The 18894-nt window shown below is 41.9% G+C and overlaps 1 protein-coding gene across 8 annotated transcripts in view; it reads right to left on the minus strand.

Annotated features, from left to right (window-relative positions):
- Positions 1 to 18894, minus strand: part of MEF2A (myocyte enhancer factor 2A) — a 111684-nt gene that overhangs the window by 24751 nt on the left and 68039 nt on the right. For 4 of the 8 annotated variants that reach the window (XM_075273203.1, XM_075273205.1, XM_075273202.1 and 1 more), the window contains exons 4-5: positions 543 to 659; positions 336 to 473 (exon numbers count right to left, since the gene is read on the minus strand). In XM_075273203.1, coding sequence (XP_075129304.1) covers positions 336 to 473; positions 543 to 659 — 255 coding nt within the window. The remainder of the gene's footprint in view (positions 1 to 335; positions 474 to 542; positions 660 to 18894) is intronic. The other 4 variants (XM_075273208.1, XM_075273206.1, XM_075273210.1 and 1 more) reach the window with 2 other exon arrangements.

The following is an 18894-nucleotide window of genomic DNA, read 5'->3' on the forward strand; positions in this document are numbered from 1 at the left end:
CTGATGCTCAAATAAATGTAAAAAAAAAGAAAAGATTGTGATGTATATGCATCTACCATTTTTGCAAAAGTGACAAGAGGAAGAGTAGCCATATTGATCAGGCCATTTCTTTTATATATTGAATAGACACTACAACACTAGTTAGTTTTTGAGAAGAAAATTCACAAGTGACAACCAACATGGCGACATTTTTACAAATCTGGAAATAGCAGGTGAAAAGAAAAGAAAAAAAAAAATTCTAACTGCTGATTTAGTCTCTGTTCACATCTGCACTGGTGAATTCTGGAACTGGACTGCCACGGACTGATGGAAAGTAATAGAACTCTTGTACTCACAGAGATTTTATGATTGCGCATCATATTATCAAATTCCTCGTTAATTTTTTTGTACTTTTCCTCCGTGTGGGGTGTAAGGACATAAGAGCTGTCTGGGTCCGGGCTGTCACACCCTCGGTGCTCCTTCTTGTTCAGTGCCTAGACAGTAAAGTCAATAAAAAGGATCAACACATACAAGGAAGGGAAGAAGGGTAAAGCAATACTTACAGGGTCTCGCTTGAAAACAAAATCACTATCTTCATTCAGTTTGCTGAATGTCTCCTCCTCAAAGTATCTCTCAGCATCTGGGCTCTCACAACCATCTAAGCCTTTCTTTTTGAGAGTCTGAAACACAATTGGAAAATTCACAAACAAACTGCACTAGCTGAATATTCAGACTATGGGTCTAAGGGGGTTCTGCCCTTCAAGATAACAACATGTCTCATACCCCTTAAAAGGGACTGTCCAGAAACTGGATCAACCTGTGTGGAGGGTCAGCGGAGGTGGAAAATAATACAATAAGCATCTGGTGCATCAATGCTGGAAATCTTCAGTCTCGTGTATCCACAGAAACCAATCGGAAGCCTCGGCGGTCAGTGGAGAAGGAACGGTGATGTCACTCATATAGGTCACCTGATCCCTGCCAGCAGTCAGGTAAGGCTGAAGAGTTCTGCATTGATGCACCAGCACAAGACGAAACAGAAACCAGCGGTGAACAAACAGAATGACCAGCACAGGTGAGTTTCCAATTCCTGGACAACCCTTTAATACGGAGATGGTTGAAGGAGGATTCATCAATAAATTGCCCATATTGGTGCCGCAGTGACAAGTCCACTGTCTACATCTTGCTACTACACGTGCTGTCTGGAGATACAAAACAACTCTCTAGGGCATTGAAAAGTTGCCAATCTTTGGGCAATCCTGTTTTTGTGCAAATATTTCAGATTTTTTTCCCCCTCATTTAATGTTTACCACGTCTACAAAAATTTATTCCAGAAATTACAGCTCAATCTGCACCAGCTCCTAACTGGTGGGTCAAAGATGTGCCCAATATAGTAAGAAGACCTCCAGCAGAGAGATCAAGACGCCTACAGAAAACATCAGTGATGATAAATTTCTCCCTATAGTTAAGACTCAAGTGTTCATTTACTGGACATACACAATCTATACAGTGTAACATGCAGGTACAGACGTATGTATGCATGTGGAAAATACTCCAGCAGGTAACGGCCTATTAAAAATAATAAATAAAATAAAAAAAATCCGCAAAGGTAGCGGCTGCTGCTGGGCCCCCTGATGTCCCAGGCCCTGAGGCTACCGCTACCACTGCTACCGGGGTAGTTACGCTCCTAAATGTATACTATGACTATACTGTATACGTAGTAATATAAATGTATAACATGTGTCATAGTGCACAGTATAAATAGTAATATTTTAGCTGGAGCCCATCCTGTTGTATAGGAGGAGTTGTAAGGTTAGCTCTGTACCACATTCATGTACCGCCAGCACACTGGGCTAGACCAGGGAATTTCCATGTCTGCACTGACTCATGTACCGAGTCATGGGCCAGATAAACCAATTGAAGGCCTCACCCAGAGCACAGGCTGCCAGCTCCATGGCCTAATCTTTAGAGTATATACCAATGTACCAGATACAACACTGCATAGAATGAAGATAGATGGGATATTCTGTGCACTTGTATAGATCGCAAGGATGTGATCAGCCATTTGGTTTATCACTTTGTCAGCACGTACCCAATTCTTCTTTACAATAAAATGCTCTATACGAGCCTGAAAGTCTGCCTTGCTAGATTTGGTTCACAGCACAAAGCACATTGCTGCCAGGACTTTACAAGGAGGGTAAGCATTTTTCTCCATAATACAGTGTAATTGGTTAATTTGTGGCAGGTTGGTGGTGATCATTAGCTAAAATGCCCGGCAAGTCCATCTCGCATTACTTTGGCATGTGTAATGTGTCTCGCAAACCTCGCGACATCAGCACATGAGGCAACAGGTGTAGCTTTCTCTAGCACCTGTCACTGCTCCGAGCGGGGCCCGGCCAATCAGGTGGGTAAGAGCACTGACACGGCCATACATGGAGCTGTTGTTTCAGTCTTTGAAGGTCGGATGTTGCTCTCCTCCAAAACCTTCCCAAGCTGTCAGTAATCTGCGGTTACTTTATCTGCTTGTTATTGTTAACCCCAACCGTGCTGGGAGGCCAGTCTAATGCCAAGCACATTGTGACCGTCTTAGCAGTTCAGTCAGGCTATTATATGTCTACCACAGGCCTAGGCTGAAAGAGAACACTTGTATATATCCTGAGGCCTCAGTGTGACAAGCTTATGAGTAATGAAGTCCTATTACATTATCCACGCTTTCCAAATATACAGGAGAAAATATTCTATAAGTGGCTCTCCGGTACCACAGATTTGGCTGCTGCACCCACTATTCTGAATGAAGGACACAATGGTCCCGATTTACTATTAGTTATCAGCGACTGATGCTGGATGATAACGCAGGCATATCTTCACACTATCGAGTCTGCATGTATAACCCCTTTCAGTTGGCTTATATTGTGCCAGGATTTTCCATCACTATTTGGGGACACGATGGCACATTTAAACCGCACCCCTTTTTCTGAGATTCCACACCTATACGTTTGTCAGGTCGAAAAATATTAGTCCAAACTTAAGGTGCCAAGTTTACACCAGTGTCTAGTCATATGCCCAATAGTATACCTATTCAGAAACTTGTTTATATGGAGTCTTAAAGTGCACCTGCAAAGTCAGAAGGTTTGACATGTCACAGTGAAGTCTTGCTGAAATTAAGGGGCAAAAGTATTTGGCTGTGCCTCTTTGGTGGTGATCTGCTCTTCTAAACTGACGCTGATGGGGTGAGAGGTGTATGGGCTCAGAGAACGCAAGTCCTGCATTCCAGAATTCTGGCATCAAAAAGACACAAAAAAAAGTCGAGATCTGCAACTTTTTTGCAGATGTGCGCAAAAAATTGTCACTTTGGAAATTTACACACTAGTTACTGCACTTCTCAAAGTGGATGGTAAAGTAGGTACAGTTAGCTTTTCTAGCTGTCTGTCTTATCAAATAAGACTTTCTAAAAAAAAAAAAAAAAAAAAAAAAAAAAAATTGCCGCAATCTCATTGCAGTAAGAAGGTGGTGTAGAAAATGGAGTACCATCTCAGGGCAGAAGTATTAGACAAAAAGTGGTCATCTACTTTCTACTATGGATAGCCTATCCTTAGTATAAGTCATCAATATAAGATATGTGAGTGTGACCCCCGGGTCCCCATAGCTCTGGAACAGTATGGCTCCCAGTATTGTTTACCTGCTGGAAACAGCAATGTTCTCTGGATGTACAAAGTGTAGTGAAGTCTATGGGACACGGATGACATACCTAAAGTCACCGCTACACATTGCACAGCTCCATGCATGTGAACATTGCTGGGAGTCAAGCTGTTCTGAAGCAGCGGAGGAACGTCATATCTACTCTTTATGGCCGGTCTTAAGGAGAGGCCATCCATATTAGAGAATCGATAGTCCATTTAAACATATGCTAAATGCATCAAATATCATACAACAATTGAAATAATTGGGGCAAATTCCAACATTGCAGACTCCAGTTAAACTGGTCTTAAAATATTCCCCTCATGATAAATTCCCCCATGTGCCCATATACAACAAACCCTGGAATTTCAAGAAGAGCTTAGCAGAACTGAACACAACCAATGTGGAACAGCATTTCTGCTACTTTTAGTGACTTAGTGGAGGTCTAAGAACCTGGACGATCGCTGATCAAAGCTTCCTTGTGCAGTTTCCAACCATATCCGATCTCTTCTGAAAGTGGTCTACGACTGCAGTTATAGCTGTGACATGTCCAGAGAAATCAATAGCTGAAAACGGTCAGGATGGGTACACAGAGGGCGTTACAATTTGTGATCACTCTGGAAATAATACAGGTGTGAAATGTTGAGAATCGCATCTTTTATAGGACACCAAGATCACTGTTCTAGGTTTTATAATATCAGAGATATATTTCTGAAGTCATCATATAAGAAACTGTACAGTTGTACTCTAGTGAGAAGCAATGCACAGATTTCCGCTCAATACAGAAACAATAAAGGAGCGCAGAATTTCACAGGGGGGGGGGGGCAGGAGGAGTGTCAAAATACAGAGACACCTTTCCAAAAGACTCTCTCTTTGATAAGACCATTTTCCATGTTAAAATTTTTTCCACAAAATCGGGTTCCTCAGACAAGCTTACAAGCATGAGGCCACCCTAGCAGTCTCCTGATGAAATATAGGATCGGGCATGTTGAGTTTAGCTGACTGCCATAGTGGTTTCTCCGAGCTGAGCTAAGCAGGTTTATGGGCGAGTCAGGCAATAGTTCTCATGTGCATAGCCGACTTTACCAGGTAACATCTGCATTGCACTTTATTTGCTACAGACGAAAGCCAATGTTTCCAATGACCTCTATGAAGTCTTTATACCAGACAGTCTAGGGACATGAAGAAAAGGTCATCCTCTACTCTTTCTGGCTCTGTCTTTACAGTCTTCCAAGGAATGTAAAACTAAGGCAGGGCAACATACTGGTGGCTAAAAATCCCCATGATCACAGACTGAGTAGAGAGGAGTCTGGTCTTACCATATTTTCTACAATTTGATCCTCCTTCTCTTTTGCTGGTTGCTAGACAAAGGCCGTACTCAATATACAGCACATGTAAAGGGCCAAAAACTACCTATAGGAGTAGGGACCTAGAACGGAATAAATGCCTCTATAAATACAATTATCTTTGTACATGTGATCGGATTACTCCACGCTTAGGAATCCTTGGAGAGGATACAGTTTTATCCTCACCATCAACAAAACACAAGAAATAAAAACTCAAAACAGCCCATATGTTTTATCTGCCACAAGGCCAGTGTGTGAGACAAGTCAGCCATTGCTTTCTCACAGGCACTTGGTAAGACAACAGATGATAACAGGCTCCCCCCTCAGTAAGGGGACATGGCGGAAAGGTCACGGCTACTCCACAGTATTTTGTGTACACGCACTGAAAACATTCACACAGAGGAGTTCCTGGACATATGAGGAGAACTTTAGAATACTAAACTGTAATTAAAGGGGATGTCCCTTTAATCCGATGCACAATATCACACTATACTGGGTTATAAAAATAATCAGGAACTTTTCACGTTCTGCTAACTTCTGTCATGGTGGAGTGGAGTACTACTTCAGGTTTTGCTATGGAGCCCTAGGATTATCTTTTATGCTCCGACATAATATATACATAAAGGACAGAGATAGCCATGTATTAACCATATAGCTATAAAGCGCTTGTGCACTTTTTATAATATATCATTGTGCAACTCCATTAAGAAAGAAAAAGCATTGAAAAGCAGGTGTGATGTGTTTGGCCGGCACTGGATTGCACCCAGTGTATAAATCTGGGCTACACTGTATTGGAGAGGGGATATTGGTCAGCGCCGCACCTCCCATGAGGCGACCTGAAGCGAGCGCTTCAGGCGGCGCTATGCCAGGGCCTCAGGGAGGGCGGCATTTTTGCTACCCTAAGCCAGTCCAGGACAAGCTGTCCTGGACTGGCTTAGCACCGAGCGGTGGTTTAGGGAGGCCACTGGAGCAGCGCTGCTCCAGCAGCCTCCCCTCACGCTCAGGCAGAGAGCAGGTCATCTCCATGCCTGCTCTCTGCCTGAGAATGGCGCTAAGCCCTGCCCCCTCCGCTCGGCCACGCCCCCTCCTCCCGGGGGGGGGGGGGGGTCAGCTTTCTGTAGTTCGCCTCAGGCAGCGAAAGGGGAAGGTTCACCCCTGATATTGGTGCACCTACTGTGCGAGGATCACTATCAGCTCCACAGGCTATGCAATGATCTTCCAGGTACACAGATAGAAGAATACTGCAATCGGTAGCCTCGTCTGAGGAAATGGGTGAATTGCCATATAGGCCTGAAGCCTGATAGGAGTAACATCGGATCCCGGAGAGGTGAGTAACAGTGTTTATTATGTTCCCTCACCTCCCCTAGGGCTCCGATTATTATACTCGGGGGTCTGACACACTACACACACACACCCCATTGCTAAACAATTATCAGTTTAACTCTCATCCAATGCTCTTACCCTTTTTACCTCTTCAGATTTGTTGGTATACCCAATTACAATTTAGTGTTCTACATGTCCTGCCTATTCTCTTCTAGTATGCCACTGTCTCAGTTATGATAAAATATGACTGGGAAGAGATTGTATTTGTAGACTTCTACAGGATCTATAGAAATTTATTCCCACTAAAGACTATAAAATGGCCAACAAGTATGCCAACAGGTAACAGTAGTGGTGGTTTAGCAGCACATATATACACAAACATATATACACTCACCGGCCACTTTATTAGGTACACCATGCTAGTAACGGGTTGGACCCCCTTTTGCCTTCAGAACTGCCTCAATTCTTCGTGGCATAGATTCAACAAGGTGCTGGAAGCATTCCTCAGAGATTTTGGTCCATATTGACATGATGGCATCACACAGTTGCCGCAGATTTGTCGGCTGCACATCCATGATGCGAATCTCCCGTTCCACCACATCCCAAAGATGCTCTATTGGATTGAGATCTGGTGATTGTGGAGGCCATTGGAGTACAGTAAACTCATTGTCATGTTCAAGAAACCAGTCTGAGATGATTCCAGCTTTATGACATGGCGCATTATCCTGCTGAAAGTAGCCATCAGATGTTGGGTACATTGTGGTCATAAAGGGATGGACATGGTCAGCAACAATACTCAGGTAGGCTTTGGCGTTGCAACGATGCTCAATTGGTACCAAGGGGCCCAAAGAGTGCCAAGAAAATATTCCCCACACCATGACACCACCACCACCAGCCTGAACCGTTGATACAAGGCAGGATGGATCCATGCTTTCATGTTGTTGACGCCAAATTCTGACCCTACCATCCGAATGTCGCAGCAGAAATCGAGACTCATCAGACCAGGCAACGTTTTTCCAATCTTCAATTGTCCAATTTCGATGAGCTTGTGCAAATTGTAGCCTCAGTTTCCTGTTCTTAGCTGAAAGGAGTGGCACCCGGTGTGGTCTTCTGCTGCTGTAGCCCATCTGCCTCAAAGTTCGACGTACTGTGCGTTCAGAGATGCTCTTCTGGCTACCTTGGTTGTAACGGGTGGCTATTTGAGTCACTGTTGCCTTTCTATCAGCTCGAACCAGTCTGGCCATTCTCCTCTGACCTCTGGCATCAACAACGCATTTCCGCCCACAGAACTGCCGCTCACTGGATGTTTTTTCTTTTTCGGACCATTCTCTGTAAACCCTAGAGATGGTTGTGCGTGAAAATCCCAGTAGATCAGCAGTTTCTGAAATACTCAGACCAGCCCTTCTGGCACCAACAACCATGCCACGTTCAAAGGCACTCAAATCACCTTTCTTCCCCATACTGATGCTCGGTTTGAACTGCAGGAGATTGTCTTGACCATGTCTACATGCCTAAATGCACTGAGTTGCCGCCATGTGATTGGCTGATTAGAAATTAAGTGTTAACGAGCAGTTGGACAGGTGTACCTAATAAAGTGGCCGGTGAGTGTATATCCATGTATACAAACACAGACACCTATATACATACATAAAACACACACACTCTCTCCCCAGGGTCTGTTATATATATATATATATATATATATATATATATATATATATATATATATATATATATATATATATATATATATATATATATATATATATATATATATATATATATCTCCAATGAACAGTATGTAACCAAAAATCTAGATAAGGGTGGGCGAAATCCATTTTGAAATCTAAGCCACTTCAGTAGTGGATTCTGTGCCTTAGAAATCTCCTCACAAGGATGTCATTCTTACGAGATGTATTTTATCTTTGCAAATTCAGTAAGGGTGTTTGTACGCTTGTCTCCGAAACCCGCTGTGCTCGCCCGCCTGCTGCCACATTTCACATTACCACTAAGACACCCTCCTTTTGTTATATATCACAATATTGGAAGGATTTCTCTAACAACAGAAAACAGATGGGCCGCATCTGAGGTTGTCATAGGGATGGCCCATCAACAGTTGCAAACCACACAAAGCAATTACAAAAAAAACAAAACCCAAAACATAAAAACCAAACATATAATTTATACTTTTCTATTTTCCTTACATGGGGGTTGGACAAAAACCAGAAGCCCAGTCAACAGAATGATTGGAAATTTGTTAGTGGCTCCTAAGATTTGGGGTTGCTTTCTAGTGACGTATAAATGGTCTGTACGGGTTACTAAACATATCAAGCTCTGAAAAAGTTTCATTTCTACACAGAAATGAATAAACTAAGCAGCCGCCACGCGTGTCCCTGATCACATTTGCCCAATACATACATATTGGCCTCATTCCTCTGTCCCTGTAAGGAGGGACAGAGAAACAAGGAACCCCATTTTAGTGACTAATGGGGGGGTCCCTGTGATGTGACAAGGACAGTTGATAAAGATTTATTCAGACTTAATGAACTTAAATGGTTACCAAAAGCTAAAAAAACAAAACAAAAAGTCAAAAGTAAAATTACCAAATTTACACTTGCCAAAAGGTAACATGTCCTGTATAAACTTAAAGCTATAATAGAGCAGAGTTTATTATTGGGTTGGCCTCAAACTCATTTTATTTTGTGTGTGCGAGTGCACATAAGGGTCCATTCACACAAAGGAAAACGGTGAGGAATCTGGTGCGGAATTTCAGCGGTGAAAAAAAGAGCCCCCCATTGACTTCAATGGGTTCCTTTCATCTTGCTAGCAGAAAAAGGAACCCACTGAAGCCAATGGGGGCGTTTTTTTCAGCGCTGAACTTCTACACCAAATTTATCACCATTTATCACCATGTGTGTGAATGGACCCTAAGACAGCATGCTGCTTACTCGCTTTTACAGTGTATGAAGAAAAGGATTTAGCTGGTTCTTGATGATTATTTCAAACTTGTAAAATTTCTTCTAAATTGCAGAACAGGTTGTTGGCCGAATCCCAATCTTGATCTGTGTCTGGCAGCGGAGAGCGACACGGCCAGGCGGGTAGGGAGTGTGTAGAGTTAATTTACTCTGACTCATTATTAGCCTGACAACTTTATCGCTGTCTTGCAGCAGTTACAAGACGGTCCTGAAATCTGGTGACTCAAAGTACGTACCCTATTCATCAAACTATTCTTCACCGCCGAAGAACTCAAAAGCTGCACTGTCGTTTTTCAAGCTGATATCAGTGTAACATACTTGTAGGTATCTGACATATATTTTTGGTGTAGATATGAGCACACAAATGTGCAGTCCTTACACCCGTTTACTGTACGTTATTTAAAAGGGAATGTGTTAGCATGTCTCCTTAAAGAGATGTTCTAAGAAACACCCTACTGCATGGCTGGCTTGTATCTTTTGATACAGATACTTAAAGGAATTGTCTGCTTTAGAAAGCATATAAAAAGAAAAGTGAGATAATAGAGGGAGTCCTCTGTATAGGATATGCAACATCAAGTCTTACAGTAGAGTGTGGTTAAAACGAGTACCTATTGCTCTGGAAGACCCAGACAATTCATTAACATGAACAGACAATGTTTAAAGGGGCTCTATCATTGGGAAAAATCATTTTTAACTTATCACATCCTTGCACAGGCTTTAGAAAGGCTATTCCACACATACCTTTAGTATGTAAATTGCCTCAGTAGATTTTGAATAAGTAAAATTTTTATTCATATGCTAATGAGCTTCAACAGTGAACCGGAAGTGTCTGTGTGCACGGTCTGCTCTCTGTGTATAGCAGAGGCTGCTGTGCTGATGATTCGTCTCTGCTGTGCATACACATAGAGCAGACAGTGCACACAGACACTTCCTTCCAATGCACAGTTGAAGCTCATTAGCATATGAATAAAAATTGACTTATTCAGAATCTACTGAGGTAATTTACATACTAAAGGTAGGTGTGGAATAGCCTTTCTAAAGGCTATGCATGTATGTGCTTATCTAAAAATGATTTTTCCCAATGATAGAGCCCCTTTAAAAATTTGCCTGGAAACAACCAAGCCTATGTAAACAAGCAAAAAACATCACACCTTTATATGTCCCCACTACTGGTCCAGACTACTCAGGGGTCACACGATCTTCATACAGACATGACCACTGAGGCTAGCAACTTGCTAAGTGGCCATAGGAGCGATGGTTGTGACATCACTACTTTCAGTATGAGCAAAATCAGAAGCCTCTGTGACCAGACTGGTAATTCTGGAGTGAGGGGACATTTGGACGGAGTTAGATTTTTTATTTTCTTTCTCATTCTTTTCCTTTCTTTAATAGGCTTCTCTGCTTCCTAGCAAATGTTTAAAAAAAAAAAAAAAAGTTATAAAACCCTTTCAATAGGATACCCTACTATTTTAACAAGCTTCTCAGACCATAATGACATGTCAGAGGTCTCTACTGGTGGTGCTAAGACACCTACTGATGGCTAAAATGAACGGGCAGAAAAATGCGGCTGAACACTGTGCTTCACTGAGTATTCACTTTAATGGAGGCACCAAAGAGAGCAGTACTACAACTATCTCCAGCGCTCCCATTGAAGTGAATAGTACGGGGTTGTGTCTGTGTTCCCCAGGACTACAAACACATCGGGGTAAAACACTCAATTCTCAGGACCAGCGTAGGACTAAAGTAAACTAGTAACACTTCTATTTTTGAAAGCATTCTTACTCTGCCTAAAACTTCAGATTAAAGAATAAAAATCGGTCACTTTAATGACATTTTTATACAGTGTCAAAACGAATTCTGGTCATGTTACAGGTAAGCCTTGGCCATGGGCTACATTGTGTTACTTTAAGCCTTGTGATTTCGCTACACAGTAGATCTGACAATTTTAACCTTTATCTCTGAGTTCCTGGGGAATAGATATCTATATTCTTCTAAGATATTGGGAGAGCTTCATACTTAGGATGACCGCCACAATGAAAATTATTAACAACCTGACTGTAAAGGCCAATTGCTAACAGCCACAGCTCCTATTCCCAAATAATAATCGCTCATTTTATTTTGAAGCCGCAGTCGGTATTCGCCATGACTCTGACCCCACAGCTGAGGGCAACCACTATGGCCACACTGGCTGAGCGCTCATCTCCTATCCTTTATTTTACAATTACAATCCCTTTAATTTTGCTTTATTTTTTAAAAATTCATAGTTCTTTTTCCGAAGCCCTTAAAGGTAACTTGGCTTCACACAAGGCAATAAGAACCTATCCACCCATAGCTTCGACTGCAAACAAGACGAGAAATTCACATAAATGGTATCTGAAGGGTGTTAAAACATACAAAATCATTCCTATTGTTACAGTGTATTTTTAATGACAAACGTGGTAGTAGTGAAAGAGTAGGAGCAAATCTTCCCATCTATTGCCAGTTTAAGAAGCAGGGGACACAGCAAAAAGTATGAAACTTATAAATGTAGGATAGAAAATAGACCGTGATATGCAAATTCATCAGTGTAGAAGCAAAATTCGATGGTAAAAGGAAAATAAATAGCAATTTACAGAGTTCATGTGAAATTAACTCCACAGGACGCCACTTGCTGAACCTCTCTGAATGCCAAGTAATTAAATCCAACATACAGGCAAGAACATAAAATAATTAGGAGCGCTACACAATTGTTACACGCAAGCTGGCCGCATGTACTATACCGTAATGCACTGGCTTATTGGTAATTTACAATTGGCCTCTAGGCTGAACCAGCCTAAATGATCAGGGATGGCTGCTGTTCCCTGTACAGACGAACTCCCGGCCCTTGAATCCCCATGACAGCCCGTTCTCTCTCGGGATGGATGGGGGTCTCAGAGGATGGACCTCCACCAATCATGAACTGATGGCATGTTCTAGCCATACAATATATAGCAGATAAACAATATGTATCAACCCAAGTGCTTTCTCACATCAATGCTGGTACTGTACTTGTCTATAATGTCCGCCATGTTGTTTCTGAATGAATTAAATAGCAAAAAGAGAAAGATAGTGGGCAAGTGTGACATCTTGTGTTTTCTCCATGACTTTAGTAGTTAGCTTCCACCCACCAGCTCAGTAACTATTGAGAATTAGGGAAAGAGCTTTTCTAAGCAAAAACATACAAATGCAGAATATGACTTACATAACGGCCAGTGTGTTACCCCTCAATACTTAGTATACTTGAGGAGTAACACTAACAGGATGGCTTTATGTAAAACATCTGCTACACTTTATATGGGATTTCTTGGCAACTGGAAAATAAAGGAGGATTCGGTCATAATAAAATAAAGAGGACACAATACTCCCCTACCACTCAGTCGGGTCCCCCATTCCATTCCACCACAGGATAATAGTTGACCACAGCAGTGACATGTTGGGTCCCAGTGACATATTAGCATTGTGACCCAACATGTGAGTACTGAGACCAGTGACTGGTTACAGAAGCCTCCTCAGCCCACTGCTGGCCCTGGATGGAATGGTGGACAGGGTAGGTAAGTATCACTTCCTTTTAAAATTTACCCCACCCAATGGCCTCCCTGGGTTTTTCAGTATACCTAGAAAACCTTTAAATACAGTACTTCCATCAGCCAATACACCCCTGTGATTCAAATGAAGAAAATACAGACCAATACCACATTTTATGTTCATTTCACTCAGTAGAACCACAGATCTTAGAGATAGATTCCTTTATGAATAGAGAACAGATCAGTGGTGAACTCTAATGAAACTTATATAAGAAATTATTAACAAAGGCAATTCTGTAACATGTCTTGTTGGTAATCTCAACAACCACTGAAATAAAATTAGCGCCTTCTTAAATACTAGTTACAATTATTGACACGGATGTCAAGAAGAAATAAACACCGCCATCACAAGTCCTATCACAAGAACATTAACCTCAGGGATGCGAGACTTTATATAATCTCCTGCGTGACAGCTTCAGAAGCTATAACATTTCTTCCTCGCTCAGCCTTAGAAGGTGGTTTTGGTTTGTTTGTTTGTTTGTTTGTTTTAAATAAGGGGGCCCATCTGTTTTTTTGGGTTTTTTATACTGATGGGCAGACCTTTAACTGTTTGAGGGGGCCATATATATTACCTAGGGAAAGCAACATGACCCACCCTGTATATATGCTAGTAAATATGGTATAACGCCGCAGTTATAGTAGCACCTAGCACTACATGGAGTCCCATTCACTGAAATAGGATGTAGAGCTGTAGTGAATTGTATTACCAGACATAGCTGAACTAACATTACAGAACTATGCCACATAAACCAGACTGGTGTGGGTGCAGAGACACAACCTTTCTAAGTACATTTCTAAGTTACGTTAAAGGGGCTAACCACTTCCTAATATTGATGGCCTGTCCTTTTCAAGGATCCAACACCCAAGACCTTCACAGATCAGCTGCTTTGAGACAGCATGGCTTTATGGGGAGAGAGTACAGCGGTTCCCAGCAAGTAGTATCACGATGGCACCACATCACTAACCCATAAACTTCAATGAAGCAGAACTGCTTCACCTAAACCAACCAGTACACTTCGTACAACTCTGTACTAAGAGTGCCAGAAGCCTTGCTGCTCCCTCATTATACAGACGACTTTAGGTACTACAGCGCTGCCCCATAGAAGTCACTGGAGTGGTGCTGCCATACCCAAGCCACTGCTATACCTTGTATGGAGAGTAGGCAGAGCGCCTCCAAGCATATAAACTTTAAAGGGACCGCAGTGTACAGAACATGAGATCTATGGGGATCCCGGGCCGCGTATGCTCGCACATCTAATATTGATAAACTATCCTAAGAATGGGCTACAAATATTAGAAGGGGGGGGGGGGTAAGCTCCTTTAAACCCCCACCATTCAGAAATTGGAAAACATTACAAGGTGAAAATAAGCAGGACACGGCAGTCATATAAAAAGGAGCATACTGTCTTTGTGCCAAGAAGTCTACCACCATTTGTAGCAGGCAGCCAGGCTCTAAGGGGATGGTACACAATAAAAGTGGCATGTATATATGGATTTTCCTAGGTAAATGTTTAGTTTGCAGTCACAGCTGAGCTCTTGAAATCCTCCTTGTACATCAATAGAAACTTGGATGCAATTTGTTTGCATAAACAAAATACTTGTAAGCAATAAAAAGAGCGTAGATTCGGATTGCAGCCATTAGTCAGTAATAGCGCTATAGGAAGCAATTTTATGGCGCTCCTTAAATGACTATTCATTCCTCCAGGGAACAAGCGTTTCCCTGAGATTTCACAACTGAGGTAGAGAATGTTAAAATTATCTATCCCTTTACCCATATCTATTACCTTTAATGTAAGTTATTTGCGCTCAATGATTTGTAAAAACACAAGTTTATAAGGAGTGACGAGGATCTTCCAGCAGGCTGGTGCTGTCTAGTGTGTGGTAACGTTGGATTGGAGTTTTCAGCACCTCCACCACCTGAAACTGTGTGTGTTCTTTAATAGGAGTCACTCCATTGATTCCGACAGTTAGAATTACTTCTCTAGCTCCCACCCTTCCTGAGCAGTCATTTCTGTTTCAGCATCCAGTATGCCATCTACACTCTCCACTGTCAGGTGGCCGGTCCGTGCTCCAGCCTGGAATCACTTGTATGGGGCACGAATAAAATTTTGTGTGCCCTATATTCATAGACAAATATATTCCTTAAACTGCTTTGCACACGACAGATACATGAAGGAGGCTGTGCAGATGAACACATAGTCCACTTCTACCTACTCCCAGTACCATTGTATGATACTCCATATTAAAGGGATATTCAAATCTTGGCACATCTGCCTATATACATAGGATAAGCCATATTTGTGGATTTATGTCTCACTCTCCTTTTACTACATCCGTAAACAAGACTGTTCTTGAGACAGCTGAGAGACCCCAAGGTAAGACCCATATCTATCAAGCATTTATGACATATGGATAGTCATAAACATCCAATTGGGAATACCCCTGGAAGGGGTTATTTCCACTAGAAAAATCACTGCTAAGATTATACCCCAATAATATGGTTTTGGTGAAACCAACATACAAACATCTCTTGATGGTCCACCTTATGAACATATGGAGGTTCAATAAGTATGTAAGTGTCCCATCGTGGTCCGCTCTTTATTCAGAACACATGCACATATAAAAGTTGTTTTCTAGGACCAAGTCTTTACTATGGTGATCCCACCTACTCACTATATAAAACATTAGCTTAATTCTCTTTCGCTACCTATGTTGTCCTACGGTCACAATGGCAGTCAGCTGTTTGTTTAGGGTTGTTTTTTACCACTCACTGGCGCTCACGGCCTGGACACCTTTCAAACCCATTCAAATAAATGGGTTTGAAAGAGTCCTGCAGCTTTCCGTCTCCTGCTCTGTTTTGTGCAGGAAACTGAAACCTGCAGAATGGAGACCGGGCGCAGATGCGAACGAGCCCTAGGCGGACACCAACGTTAGTGTGGACCCCACCTTAGAGGTTTACTAGCTGTAAAGTACATTGCTGTATATCTATATCAGTCTGTCACCCTGTATAATCTCTGGAAAAACAGCTGATGGTTATGGTTCCTCTTTAGCAAAGAAAAAGAACACATTAATTCTTAAGACATCTCTCCTATTTTTACTCAAAGCAGGACAAGGAAACTTTCCTAAATGGCTGCCCATTCAGTTACATGCACTATAGGTGCGTATTATATATACTACAAAATCAAAAGCAGAAAAAAGTTGAGAATGAGAAAACATCCACTTATAGATCTGACAGGAAAAGAGAACTGACGTCAAAAGGCCATTTAGTGAAGGTAAGTGCTCCTCTTGTAAGCGTTACCAGGAGACTAGCAGGCTTGGATGGGTATTCATGGATCTGTACAAGACCGTGTTACCTTGTATGAGCAGACACTACAACTAATACCTAACCCTTCCCTTGCCACGCACCAGCAAGCAATATTTTCTCTCCAGTGCATGCCAAGCCTGTCTGAAAAAAGGGATTTGGAAGAAGATGCGCCATAGTAGCCAAAAGACAGGAGGAATATTCACTGTGTTCCAGGGGGACGAGTCTTAGATCCTTACTAGGTAACAAATCATTTAAACAGATGTCTTTAAGACTGGCTTTGATAAATCGCCTTCGCCATGGCGTCTTCACATGCACACTCTTAGTTTTCATCCAATTCTATGAAGCATGTCTATGTAGGCTAGACCTAGCACAAGATCATGGGTTTTCATAGAAGGACTGCCTGAATTAACTACTTGTGGACCACATTTAGACGACAGCAGGTCGTCTGCTTAAAGGGAACCTGTCACATGAAAAATGCTGTCCAATCTGCAGGCAATACAGTGTATAGATCAGAAAGAGCGGAGTGGATTGGTGTAAAGGTTTGTGGCAAAATATTCAGTATAACCTATCTTTATCCATTGAGCGCTCTGCTTTTCCTATGTTATAAAGTCAAAGAGGCGGTCACATAAGTGACTGGCAGCTAGCTACGTATGAGCAGTGATATGGGAGGCGGTCAGTCAGCAATAGGAACGCCTGCTTGACTTCTCAAATAGAAAGAGCAAAAATGTCAATGGATAAAACCAGGTTATATTGAATCTTTACCAAAATTGTATATATCAATCTACTCTGCTCCTTCTGTTCTATAACATGCAGACTGGAGTGTATATTTCATGTGGCAGGTGCCCTTTCAAGGGGCTCTATCACTAGGAAAAGTCATTTTGAACTAATCACATCCTTGCATAGGCTTTAGAAAGGCTATCCCACACCCACCTTTAGTATGTAAATTGCCTCAGTGGTTTCTGAAGAAGTCGTTTTTATTCCTATGCTAATGAGCTTCCAGCCAGCACAGGAAGTTCCCAGCAGCACTCGTCTCTCCTATTATCTCCTATGTGTGTGTGCAAACAGGAAGCTGAGTCATCATCATCAGCAGCCACCCATAGGAAACAATAGCAAAGGGGGTACACGATGTATCGTGCACCAGTCTAATTAGCATATGAATAAAAAAGAACTTATTCAGAAACCACTGAGGCGATTTACATACAAAAGGTAAGTGTGGAATAGCTTTTCTAAAGCCTATGCAAGGATATGATTTGTTAAAAATGACTTTTCCCAATGATAGAGCCCCTTTAATATCCTACAGAATTGGTGGCTGCACAAACAGTTGTGAACACTTTTCTTTTATATGCTTAGGATCAATGAGTTGTGCCGCTTTCTCCTTTCCTTAGTAGTCACACACACACACACACACACACACACACACACACACACACACACACACACACACACACACACACCAGGTGCCCCTTTGTGGATACTAACATGTGACTTTATTGTAGAGATTTTTGTAAGGACCTGTTCAGACTGAAGACCATGAATGATTTGAAAGAAACCCTAGGCTTAGCTTTAGACATTCCACATCGCACGATAATTTGAGCTGCAGGTTTAATGTAAAATCTCATCCAGTATTTGGACACTGTACATCACAGCAGGTTAGTCACTTGCTTCTAAGGATACATTCATACAGGAGTTGCAATATATTTTCTATAATAATAATAATAAATGTTATTTATATAGCGCCAACATATTCCGCAGCGCTGTACTATTTGTAGGGTTCAAGTACAGACAAAGATACAATACAAAGAAATAGTCTCTTCACACAATGGGATGAGGGCCCTGGTCACAAGAGCTTACAATCTATGAGGAAGAGTGACAAGAACACTGATCGCAGTCTGACATGGGAAGAGCAGTAATCAATACTATGCCAGAGACGAGGAGAAATCTGTTTGCCAGCGACTATCATTGTGACACTGATTTTTCTTTTTTAGTATGCTAGATTAACTTCAACTATGATGACCGTAAATACAGACCATGGCTATTTTCTTCTAAAAACAATGGCAAACCTGCCCATAGGTTATGTTTAGATTTGAACCAATCTACAATACCCCATACAACCTTTGGAGAGGTGTGGTGCCCTCTCCATAAGTATGCAGCCACGTTTGTCTAATCCTGCACCATCACATGAGGTCACATTTTACAAAACTGAATTACAAACCACTATGTAATGCACATGACTTGTTATGATAGAGACATGCCCATCAGTTAGTGCTTTGGTAAGCCTTGGGTAGGTGCACCTACCAAAAAAGGGAATTGTATGTTACATTCCCCTGCAGCTGGTAATCCACTCCATCAAGTAGAACATATCAGGTAATTCATAATGACACGGACTGGCTACAGAGTAACTCTTTGTGTTCGGAGCTGTCAGCTTTCTGGAGCTCACTAATAATCTGTGTCATGTGTAAAGCATGCCAACATTGCTCAGTCATCGCAACGCCAGGTGAAAGTGATTTACAAGGGAACGGACTGGATGGTGCAACATCCACACTGGCATTCTCCCTCCTCCTCTACTAGCTCAGGCCTGTAAGGAAAGATTTAGAAATACTAAGAAATATATACACACTTTGTATACAGCACACAGTAACATTATTAGTATAGAAGTTACAGCCCTTTAGACATGCGCCCATACTTGTATA

Source organism: Leptodactylus fuscus, chromosome 5 (genome assembly GCF_031893055.1).
Source record: "Leptodactylus fuscus isolate aLepFus1 chromosome 5, aLepFus1.hap2, whole genome shotgun sequence".
Lineage (NCBI taxonomy): Eukaryota > Metazoa > Chordata > Amphibia > Anura > Leptodactylidae > Leptodactylus > Leptodactylus fuscus.